At 40.4% G+C, this 12449-nt stretch overlaps 1 protein-coding gene across 1 annotated transcript; it reads right to left on the reverse strand.

Moving 5' to 3' along the window:
- Positions 1 to 3378: 3378 nt before the first annotated feature.
- CLBA1 (clathrin binding box of aftiphilin containing 1) lies at positions 3379 to 12083 on the reverse strand. The gene is made up of 5 exons (XM_033063179.1): positions 11425 to 12083; positions 7880 to 8028; positions 6355 to 6484; positions 4534 to 4647; positions 3379 to 3582 (listed from the first exon to the last, which is right to left on the reverse strand). The coding sequence occupies exons 1-5, from the start codon at positions 11872 to 11874 to the stop codon at positions 3415 to 3417; spliced, it is 1011 nt and encodes a 336-aa protein (XP_032919070.1). The 5' UTR covers positions 11875 to 12083; the 3' UTR covers positions 3379 to 3414.
- Positions 12084 to 12449: the final 366 nt, after the last annotated feature.

Raw genomic sequence — 12449 nt, forward strand, 5'->3', positions numbered from 1 at the left:
GCATTCACAGGCATCTCGCCTTGATTAAAAAAAGCAAAAAATGTTGCAACTTCATTCCATACATTTTTCTCTCATCAGGGCCTGCTTATCCCACCCAGCAGAGCACTAAGCCAGGCTGGCTGTGCTCTGGCATCCAGGCTGTGCTGTGGGAGGCAATTTAGGAGGTCCTCAGACATATTTCAGTAGAAGGAGCAAAAACTTTTTCTCTTTTGAATCTTCCACAGTGGATCTGGAAAGTTAAACTTGGATCCACAGGGAAATTTGGGAGTTAATTAATTTGAGGGTAGCTCTGTTTTAGCCAAATTCCCTTTTGCTGTCTTAACTGGAGTAGGAGTACTCCAGGAAGACCCATTTTTTAAACTATTAAAGCTGATCTTCTCATTAAAAAATACCAGAGTGCTTTTAAATCCTGCAATGACCTTGCATTTTGAGAAGAGCTTAGGCCTTTGCAAGATTTATTTGTTTTTTACTCCATCTTCTCCATATGCAATGAATAGTGGGCTTATAGTGTGGTTAGAAATCATCCTGGAGTCTGAGTACCCCCCTTCTTTTTCTTGAGTCTTTTAAAAGTTATTATAATTAATTAAATTCCAGGTTTTAGAACATGCATTGAAAAATTCTCAGTCTTTCACAATAAAGTTGGTTTGAGGGGTTTTTTTTGCAAAGGAATGTTTACAGCATTCCTTCCACAAAGAAAGCATTTCAGTAATTACACTGCTGATTGGAACTTTTAAAAACTTTGTTCTATGGGTATATTTTCCTTCTAATCCCAGCAGAAGAAAGAGGCATTCCTGTCTAAGTCTGCTGTCCAGAGCTCCTGCCTTGCTCTCGTTTCCACCTTTTCAAAATCCTAAGCAAATGCCAGAACCCTGTGGTATTTGCCTTCCACAAACACAGAGTACAGTAACACGTTTAGTTCATCAAAACTCAGGATTTCACAGCTGTGAGCTCGTAACTAAGACGAGAAACATCGAAATTCGTAGCTTAAAAACCGTGCTGGGGCACAGAGTGCTATTTCCTCTGGGCACCCCTTGCAGGGCGCTGACCCGGGGTGCCTGTGGGGCTGCTGTGCCTTTGGGGACACGGCGTGTGCTGGCACCCTGGGCTGGCTGCCAGGGACATGAGGAAATGACTCAAGGAAACGAGCGGTGGCGGCTGGCGCAGAGCGCGTCACAGGCGCTTCCGGCAGCCCTCGCTCCTCAGCACAACCACGGCAGGCCAGCACACGTTTTCACTATGGAATGAGCCTGGAAATGCTTGGCTACACTTTGGTTTTTCCCCCTGATCTTCTGTCACTTCATAGAGCCCTTTTTTGTCTTTGTGGGTAGCCCCAGATGTGCTGGTCGTGTCCAAATTCTGGTGGGGGCTGCAGGGATGTCGGAACTCCCCAGCCTTGAAGATGAATTGAATTACTTTGCCATTCAAATTTTGCTGGTCTTTTCCCCTGGAATGGTGAATTTGTTCATCTCAGATTAGAAATGGGAGTTACAAGGTCCCTCAGTTGTCTTAAGCCAGTGCTTACAGGTGGTGAGGGCTCAAAGCATCTCTCCAGAAGCGGATCCTGTCCTGGAAGGTGGAGCCCATCACCTTTGGAACCCCAGCAGTTTGTTTCCCTGCTGAATCACAAGGGCTGAACCCTTTTTCGTTCCATGCTGTACCTTGGACAGGGCTGTAAAATCTTCTGATAGGAGGGAAAGATGACGTATTCATCCTTCTCCCAAAGGAACAGTGCAAAACATTTTTTGATACATTCATCCAATGCCCACAGGAGCAAAGGCAAAATTGAAAGCCCAGAGGAAAAGAGGGCTCTAATGCATCACTGAATGCTACACACACTGTGAGTTGCCCCCTCAAGCCCCTCTGCAGGCCCCTGCTTGTCTGAAAGCATAAAAATGGGATTTTAATCTTATAATTGATTTTAATAATGTTTATTACCAACCTCAACTATTCAATCACCATTTACTGGCAATTTAACATTTTGTGAGCTTATGACTACCCATTTAATACATGTTTAAGAGCTCTGAAGGAATATAAGGGAAACTGAAAATTAATTCAAATCTAGGGTTAACTGGAAAAGTTAACCCTGCTCTTGTATGCAGATGGAGTTTCCAGTTTGGCACTGCAGGACTCCCTCCAGGGCCAGGGAAGCTGTAGAGCCACTTCAAAAGAACATTTTTCTAAAGGCCCTATTCCATCTACTGAGTAAGCAGGACAGAGATCTTCCCATGCTAATAGCACTGAGGTATCAGAAGCATTACTGAAGTTATTACAGCATTGTAATGTCACTGCTGAACAGCTTACTAGGTTAAGGGTTGAAGTCTGCCAGTGCTTTATAGTATTCTTAATTCTAAGAACAGAATATGCTCATTAAATAATTAACTGGCTTACTTTTGGAACATCCAACTTTTTTCCCTGCTTTCAAGACATAAAATATCAGTTGTCATGCTTTGTAACTCCTTAAAACAAAAAGCCATATAAAATTTTCATATTCAGAATGGGCAGAGCAGCAAATAGATCAGTAACTTGTGTAAAAGTTACTGCCAATGAATAAATAAAGCTCCTGCAGTTGGCAGGGAGCCAACAGAGAATCTTCTGAATGACAGTGAAGTGCCTCCCCTGTGGCATTCAAGCATGCAGGAAGATGGGCAACAGTCAAGAGTTCCTATAAAATTTTAAAAGGGCAGGAATTTACACCATTATGTAAGTCCTGAACTGCAACACTGCTGAGCTTTTACAAGCAGGGTGTGCATGGTGTAAGTGTGGCTGAATGAACCCAGCATGGCCTGTGACAATCAGCTTCACAAGGTGATTTATTTCTGCCACAAACCAATGCCAGAATGAAGCATTTTGCTGCCTCCACCCCTATCACAACAGCAGGCTTCACCAGACAGAAAATAAAACACTTTCATTCTGCTAAAGCCCATGGAAGTCCCCAGATGAAGAAGGCTCCTCTCATTCCACCCAGCAGGGGCAAAGCAACAGATCTGAGCTGATCCAAACTGGAGCAAGAATGAGGAGAGATGGTGACAAGGCACTTACAACACACCTGAGACTTGTGCAGATTTTGGCAGGGAAAGAGGGTTTTGACTGAAGAGGCATTAAGGCCTGAAGGGTCATTAGTTCAGGAGAGCCCACCTCAGTTATCTTGGAGCATGGTTGCAGCTGCAGCATTTTCTGTAAGAGACATGACTCTGCAGCAAAACTTAGCAGGGCAAAATTACAAAATTTGACTTCACAACTAAACAGGAGAAAGATCTCGTAACAACATGGCCTTAGGTCCCTCATACAGAGCAATATGTCACTTCCCTAGAGAATGTCTGCAGTCTACAGTACCAAGTCAGTAACAAAATGAAGGTGAACTGCATTTAGTTCAAAAAAAAGGAAAAAAAAAAAAGGCTAAAAGTTGCATTCAGTTCAACAAACATCACTACTGAAAAATTTCATTTTTAGGTTGTGTGCAGCAAAAATCTGCTTCTTCCTTGGGATTGTTATACACTGTGTGCTTTCATTTGATGACGTGGTCTTCAAAAAGAGGTTACAGCTGAAAAGGTGACCATGTCTGGAGTCTGGTGACACAGAAAGCTGAATGAAAAAGAAAAACTTAGTCAATTATTTTCATCCTACAGGAGGTTAATCACTTTGCATATGCCAGCCTAATTTTTATATTTTCATTAAAATAATTTTTAAAGGTATTTTAATTTTTTAGAGAAAAGAAAAAGACATAAATATGAAGATAAACGGAAAACATCACATTGTACAATTTGACTTACTTTAAATTAGAAGTAGCACCATATGTTTTTTAATGATTTTTTCTTTGAGACACCAAGCTGCAGGGTTTGTTCTTTCCCTTATGAGGCCATCCCAGAAAAATATTGTCCTTTTACCTTAACTTTGTATTGCAATTATTTTTCCTTTTATTCCTTCTTTGTCTACTTCAAACCACTTCTTTGTCTAAACCCTGTTTCTGTATTTTACACATTTCCAGTGCGATTCAGTCACTGTGATCCCCTCTCACATACTCACTGAAGAAAGCAGAACTGAATGATGAAGGAATAAGCTGGACAGTCCTTTTAAGTTTTATTTCTGAATTTTCCAGCCTATCATCCCTTATGTACAAGATTCCCAGAACAGTTACACACCTCCCCTGTCCAAGGCAGTAAAGAGGATAAAACAGAGCAATGAAAGTGTCCCAAACACTGTCTCCACTGAGTGACAACAGCTGCTCAGTTTTATTCTCCACTGAGGAAGGGATCTTGGGTTAAGAATATTTCTCCAAAATACCTTGCTAAAAAACAGACTGAGGTGTTTTATAGCATTGGAGAATGACACAATTTTCTTTGCTGTAAGAAGAAACAAACAAGCACCAAGGTATCTTTTCCAAAGCTGTCAGAGAGGTTTCAAAGAGCAAAAACCAACTCCACATCCAAAAGTTTTACCAGGACTGAACCATTGCATGAGAACAGATGTGGGACAGCAGAGAGGAACATGCACCCTGTGGTTCTCTGAAGTGCTCACTTCCAGAACAATCCTTACCTTGGTCTGGATCAATGCTTTGCAGTCATTAACACTGAATCCATCAAATCTAAAGTCCTCATTATCTTTGACATTTGCTTCCTCAAAAATATCAGCCTGGTTCTCTGAAACATCCTAAAAAGACATAATTTACATTTTATTTATTAATTTATTTGTACTTTTCTATCTGATTTCAGTGCATACAACCTAAAGAGAAGTTTCCTTCAAATGCCAACCACTACATTTTACTTTCTGAAGCTGTATTTTATCATGTGTCCCCCTTTGCATTAAAACAATTTTATGCCAAAACCAGTTGTATGAATGATGCCTTAGGTTTTAGATTTATATTTTTCAGATTCTGTACTGCATTAGTGTATAACTCTAAACTCTGTATAGAATGCTAGCTAGCTTTCTACACATTTTGGCCAGACTAAACAATCCTTTTAGGCCTGAGAACCAAGGTCATCAACACAGGCCTGAAGAGTATAAACAAAAGTGAACTGGGGAGAAAAGCAAACAGGGAATGTGTCTTCATTACCTGAAGTTGTAATTGGACAATTAGCCTCTGATATGCAAACAGACCAAACTTACACCTGTCTGAGAAACTTGTGCCTGTTGCCCATCTTGGGTGCAGCCTCTGTGAGGTTTTGCACTGCCCAAGGTGGATCCTTTCAATAAACACCTACTTGATTCTCTAACTCTGTCCAGCCTCTGTTCTGGTCAAGGCATCACCTACACACAAGAATCTGTGACTTCAATTAATAAAAGAACCATTTCCAATTAGAATTAGCCTTAACTAGCACCAAAGCATTGGTGAGAAATGTGTCTTAGTCAGTATTGTCAAAAACAATACAATTTTCCAGTAACAGATAAGAAAGAATGATGCAAGTTTAAGCTGCCTGGGCATTGATTTAATGCTGGGGGCAAGAAAGGAGCAGAATGGGAGTTTAGCTATGTTAGAGAAATGTCTCTGATTCTCTCAGTTAAATTACAGTTCTACAAAGTGACTTTTTCAAGTGCAAAACTGGTTTCTACCTTCAGCACCCTCCTTCTGTTTGGATATAACTTGCATGAAAAGTCAAATATGCCCATAAAATCATCACCTTCCAACCCCATGCTTCAGCATTCAAATAATCAATTGAAATAGTTACTCCTGAAAATTATGTGACTAATTAATCCCAGCTAAATAACTGAATTCTAAACCATCCCTGACACCTTCTCAAAACAATAGATTGTTAAACAGAGACATTTCTCTTTGAGATCTTTCAACATTGCTGTTTGGTTTCAATCCAGATTAAAACATACTCTCCCTCAAGCCTCACAAAAACAGACAGAGGAATAATGTGAGGAAAGGGGAAGTTGAACACACTTTCAGTTTCTTCACAGTAAAATCATCCAGTAATTACTGTTACAGCCGCTCTGGTTCAGATCTGATTTTCACTTAACAGAAAGATATTAGAGGCTAGCAGTTTTCTCACTCCAAGCAAAACAAGTAAACAGTTCTCCTGCACACACACCAGGGAGCTGATTCTCCATCTCTAGCACCTGAAGGTTGCTTCTCCATCTCTACCAAAGCTGAGTGTACCACCTAACAGGGAGCTGCCTTGGGCAGGCTTCAATGTAGGGACAATCAAAGTGTGATCCTGCACAATTTCATAGTTACTTACACATGAAGATGAGAAAACACTAAGCTATTGTCTTAAAGAGCTCCCTGTTAAAAAAAACCAACCCTGTGACTCACCCAGATCTAGTCCCTCATGCATCTGCATGTACAGCTCACAGAAGATGAGATTCCCAACCCGGTGTTTATGCTGGCAGAATGGAAAACCATTGTTCAATTACCTTTTGATTTGCATCTATTCCGAGAACACTCAAGAGGTTTTCTTGGCAATGAGATTTACTCCAGGGATGTCTTAAACTGGGGGAATTATCAAAGTCTCTGAGTGCTCTCCACACATTTCCAGAATCCATGCTAGGAAACAAAACACAGTTTGAGGTTTTGAGCTGATGTTTCCATATGTAAGTTATTCTCACTACAAACAGCTGTATACTAACCTTGATCTAACAAGCACTTGTCTTAAAACTCTCTGTGCTTGTCCAAACTACCAACCCAATGTGGTAATGAGCTGGCATGACAATTAGTGGAAGCAGTAAGTCAGAGTAAGTGTGTGTTTGTGCTCCTCAGATAAGAAGGGCATTAGCAGCACATTTCAGACTGCTCCATGCCAGCAGCTCGCAGTACTCAGCTGCTTCTGTGAAATGTGGGCAGAGTTCAGCCCCGTTAGTTCTGCACTTTGCCTTTTCTGTCCCTCAAGTCTTTCTCCATCCCATAGGTCCCACTTCACCTGTCCTACAAAACAAGCCCAAGGCACTCACTGCTGAAACAGCGAGAAGGAGAAAGTTTCCTTTGTGGTGTTTTGGATTCTTACACTGCACTCATCACATACAAAAATTCAGGTGGGCTTTACTTCAGTTTGCACTTGTCATTGACCTTAGTTACTCATCACAGTAAATCAGGAAATTTTTGTTTTTACTTGGCACTCTGCTGTAACAGTGCAGTTCCCTTTACAATTATATTTCTCCACAAGTTTGATGTTGGTTAAAATATAACACATATGCAGGGAACTTGGCTGAAAGGCTGCCCACATTGAAAGTTTTACTTACAATTCTTCTGAGTCTTAAGACATTTCTCAAGTATGGTCTGACACTGCTTACTACACACAAAACCTCCAAGTTATGAAAAAATAACTGCAACTCTGTTCAGTAACTACAATCCTGCTCTGAAGGTGCTGATCCTTAAAAAACATGTAACAAAACTAGAAGTGTTCCAGCTGTTGCAAGAGAAAACTTACTTAATGATACTAATTGCTATTAACATAGCCAGGAAAGAAGCCAGATGCACCACAGATTCTGAAGCACATCTGGTCAAATGAGAAGTTACCAACTGGGAAAACTGAGGGGGAAGGAAAAAAAAAAAAGCAAGTAGGTTGTTAGTAGAAGTAGCAGCCTCCACTGATGAAGAAATAAGTGGGATGTGCTGTAAAGAAAGGACAAGCAAACAGGAAGAACAGGCTGCCTGTTGGGTTCTGGCATTCCAGAGGCTTAGTCATAAGGAGGAACACCAACAGCAGGAAAAACCCGAAGCAGGAATTTGTAATTTTGATATATTCCCTTCATTGTTTTCCAGTGGCTAAACCACCATCCATTTCCTTTAACAACGTGCTACAAAACCGGTAAGGGCTACACACTGAAAAGCACAGTACTAAAAAGATTAGGTGTACCATTGATTTTTAAATTATGAAAGAGTGTAATTGTTGAGGAACTTTTTATTTCTTTCTTTTTTTAACTGTTAATCTAAACTCATTACCAAAATTGATTCTTCAAAAGTTCAGGAGTCCAAATATCTTCATTATTTGCATCAAGAACTTGTTCTAAGCTTCTTATGCACTCTCTGGACTGTGGCACAAAGACTCCTGGAAAGCCCAACTTAAATATCTCCTCATAGCTGTGGTCTTCCTAGAAAAAAAGAGATTTTTATTACATACACCATACAGATCACCCCCACAGTTTATGAAGTACCTAGTCCAAAGACTACAATAATTCTAGAGATGGTCTTATTGTTTTTAGAATTTATATTTATATTTATGTTCATATTTATATTCATATTTATAGCAGAGGGACTGAGTTCATATTTCAGTGTTTTGAGTATTTTGAATACCTAGAATTAATGGAAGCAAGAGTCCCAGAGTTTCTGATGAACCTTGGTCTTTAACTTCCCACCTTCTCAGTCACTTGCAGACTTGCATATTTAACACTTTGGACTCCTGCTTCTGCTCAGCTAATTCAGTCCACGTCAAATCTGATGTTCACATCAATTCAACAGCTTGTTTTGCTAACTCAGTGTTCAAACACTCCTAATTCAAGTGTAACACACCTGCCAAATGCTACAGTAACCAAGAAATACTTGTACTGAGCAAGTCTGCAAAAAACCTGGGGCGAGGATGTTTCTATACTCTTGTGTTTGCACCAAACTTTTTCCAGCCTGTGTTAAAAATCAGAGCCAGATTTAAATCCTTGTTGCTCCTCCAGCAGTGATGATGAGGAGGTTTGGAGGAGTGACCACAGCACAGGAGTGATCCAGACAGTGGAAGCAAGCACTAGTAAGAAGAGTTATCTGACAACTAAGAAATACGTGTACAAGGGAAAACATGCATAATTTACACCCTATCCTAGAGGCATGCCATCTGGTTTGGAAGCTTTTATTCCTTCAAGGAAGGAATTATTGCAGTTTTCCAAATAAAAGCAAATTAATTGATTTCACCACCTGACCAGGGAGTGCAATGCAGGAGCAGCAGCCCTGTGTGAGAACCCAAGAATGGAACCAGTCAGTTTGGGGTTTTTGCCCAGCAACCAACAATTCAGCCTGAAAACCCTAGGCATGGATACTCCATGTTTTTACAGTTTCATTTAATTGTAATTCAAACATTTGCACATTCTCATTACACTGAACTCAGACAAGTGGGGTGAACACTGAGACAGTATGGATTTAATCTAAGGATAAGTGGGCAAAATCAAGAGAGTTGGTAAAGGCTTCTGCACTCCTGACCAAGCTTCAAGGAACAGAATTTGTGCCCCATGCTGCTCCCTCCTGAAGTAAGGCCTTGCTAAAATCCTGTCACTGATGATTTAAAGACTCCTGGGTAAATTGCTTTGAATCTTGCCCAAAGTGTCACAATATTTTCAATAAATTTGTAAATTATTTCAGCAGGGATACAACATGGAGGATCCTGATGGATGCTCGAGAAGCTCATGAAGTAACACTTGCTAAAGCATACAGGGTCAAGAAAAAAAAAACAACCAAAAAACCGAAAAATAACTTCCAGGTAGGCACCAAAACTGAAGTGGGATGGGAGCCAAGGAAAAGCCAGGCTGATGCTTTTGGCTTTGGGATGGGGAAAGTTACAGCCCCAGGGAGAGCATGGAGGGAAGCACAGCTCTGCCTCAATTGCAGTATCTCTGTGCTGCTCCAACACACATTCAAGTCACTGATTTACAGTTTAGCCAATAAAGACATTTTTTATTACTTTTATTACTGTATATTTCAGTGAGTGTTTTTGAAACAAAGCTTGGGTATATTTCCATTCATCTTGTGGCTTTGTACTAATTATAAAAAATCAATGTACAAAGTTCACATCAGTATTTTCTGAATAAATCCTCTATATCCTATTATATCAAAATACCCCATGGCTTAAACACAAGCATCAATCTCTCTCTCAAAGCCCAGTGTTTAAAGAGCACATGAAAAATCCTCAAAGTGTTCAGTCATGTAGGCAAAACACCCAGCTATTGCAAGGAAATTAATGATTGCTTCCATCTTAAAATACATGATTCTGATTAAATGAATTGATGTCATTTAATTAACTGAAGCAATAAATACTGAGGTCAGACCTCTGACCTGAGATGATTTCCAGAGGTCCCTTCCAACCCACCTGGCCTTTTTTCTATTGATCATACAAAAGTCAGAGTTCCAGTCCAAAGATTTTATCATCTCAACAACACAAAAAACAGGGATAAAGACAAGCTACACATATATTCTACATTCCAAGGAATCTCCAGCAGCTCTGTGGCTCTCTCCCTTGGTTAACTTATTTAACTTGTACTGGACATTTCCTTCTGCCTTTAACAAATGCAAAATACAGAAAAGGCTTCAGTAAGATTAAGATCTATTGCTTTTGGAAAGAAACCAAGCAACCTGCTATATTCCATTTCAGCTTCAGTCATTACAACATTCTCTTTCTCCAACAGAAGACTTCTTGTCTCTCATTTCCAGCATTACAAAAAGTTTGGATTCTCTGTTTGTGAACACCAATAACCAGGTATTTTGTGTGTCCTCACTCAATCAGTGTGGGCAGCTTTTCCCACCTGCATCTTTGTGCTTTTTCTAGTAATACCTATTCAACAAGCAAAATTCCTAGGCAAAGGGCAAGAAATCCTGTCTCCAGAAAAGTCTCGGTTCCCTACACACACTAAAGCTCACCCAACAGATTACAAGCAGTAAGTTATTGCTGCTACAGATTAACCCCATGGAAGTCTTAGCTGATTGTTCTCTTTTTTCTAATGTTGTCATTTAGGATGAAAGTAGTGAGAACAAGGGGCTTTTGTTCTGTATTTCTATGTTCTTTCTTCCCTTTTGTTACTTTCCTTCCCTTTGCTGATATATGTTTGGTCCACACGGAAACATGTTTATCCCAACAAGGTATAATTCTTTACCTGAAACTTTATTTTTGTGCTGGTAAGAATTCATTGCATTATTTACTCAGAATTTTAGCTCTAGCATTGTAATAGCGAATGTTATAACTTGTGCTAAAAAATGAATTATATTATTTCTATTAATTTCTTGTGTGTCATCATCAGTCCAAAATTCCAGAAAAAGTGTTGATATTATTCAGGGAGTATACTAAATAACGAAAGGCATTGTTTTTCTCAATTTCTAACTCAATGCTATGTGGGTTTACTTTAGTAAGATTGCAGGCAACTCAGAATTTCTGTCCACCCTGCTTTTGCCACCCACTCTCCCGATTTGCTGTTTCTTGTGCTCTTTCTTGTCTTAATTTTAAATTGCATGTCCTTCAGGGCAAGGTTCATGCTGCCTACGTGCTTACTTGCCTATGTGCCTACTTATTCCTAGTGCCTAGAAGCAAAATAGTGCATTACATTCTTTAAAGCTCTCCAGCAGCACAGCTTGAGCATTTGTCAAACACTGTAAAGAAGGAGCTTTTGTTCCACCTGAGGTAGCTGGGCAGCGCTCGGCATGTGCAGCGTTACCCTGTGCAGAGAACACAGACACAAATCCGCAGGTGAAGGAAGCAGTGACACCAACATTCGTGGTCCTTGTTTGCTGTGAGCACGTACCTCATTCAGAGAGCCCGAAGCCTCCTGCATCCCCGGGCACAGGGATGGCTCAGCACACACCTGGGCAGCAGAAATGCTGCAGCCTCCGCTGCTTGCATCGCCTCCAGAAGCTTTCGCTGACTTCACCAAAACTTCAAGGTTACAACTGAATTCTGGTTTGTCTAAGGGCTCCTGGAAGCCTTCAAAATCACCCCAGGAGCCACTGGGTTCTGAGGTACTAAAGCTGCTCTCAGAAAACCCCTCACAACTTCTCCCTTTGCTGTTCATTACAGGGAGGCTTTGCTGCATTGCTTCAAGATTAACAATTTCTTCATTACTCGTTCTTTCATTGCAGTTACAGTCACTTCCACCGAGAGACACGCCACCTGCCTCAGCTGCCAGGTCTTTGGGAGGCTCACAGTGTGATATGTCTGTATCAGCAAGACTTTCTACCACCGACAAGTTCTGCATCTTTGTTCGAGGGAAAAAAATAATTTGTTGAAATCCGTGCTGCAGAAAGGTTACTGAAGTTCGGTTGCATCAGAAATATGTTTCCAAAACAGAATCAAATTCTTCATTTCAGCCCAAAGAATAACAACACTGCTGAAACAAAACAGGATGTCCTTCAGCCTCTCCTCCAGTACTCAGCATGTGCACAGCCTCACTTTCTGTGTAGAGTGTTAAGCCTGCAAAGAAAGGATTATGAATAAATACCTCTGTGATAAGGCCTGTGTAGGAATAAAGATAGCTGATAAGGTAGGAGAAAGAATGCTAGAGTTAAAATAAACACATTCCTGCATTATCCACTGAAAATTGCCGTAGGCAAAATTATTTAAAATTTGCACTGAACTATCTGCCTGCATCACAAGAAAGCCATTAAATTAGTGAACAATACTCAGCAAATACATAACAGAAGTTGCTGGATTATTAACTCAGTACTGAGTATACTGGAGACAAACCAAAATAGCTATAGTCAACATCCAACACTTCAAAAATAGTTTCTGCAACTAGTTCATGCACTTCATGCACACTCAAATAATGCTATT

This window comes from Catharus ustulatus, chromosome 6 (assembly GCF_009819885.2).
Source record: "Catharus ustulatus isolate bCatUst1 chromosome 6, bCatUst1.pri.v2, whole genome shotgun sequence".
Lineage (NCBI taxonomy): Eukaryota > Metazoa > Chordata > Aves > Passeriformes > Turdidae > Catharus > Catharus ustulatus.

Excerpts from the sequence above, each read along its gene's own strand:
- CLBA1 (XM_033063179.1), bottom strand. The coding sequence starts at position 11,874 with ATGCAGAACTTGTCGGTGGTAGAAAGTCTTGCTGATACAGACATATCA. Across the intron at positions 6,485-7,879 it reads CTTTTGAAGAATCAATTTTG|CATGGATTCTGGAAATGTGT; the intron begins GTAATGAGTTTA and ends TTTGTTTCCTAG. Across the intron at positions 4,648-6,354 it reads GAATAGATGCAAATCAAAAG|GATGTTTCAGAGAACCAGGC; the intron begins GTAATTGAACAA and ends ATGTCTTTTTAG.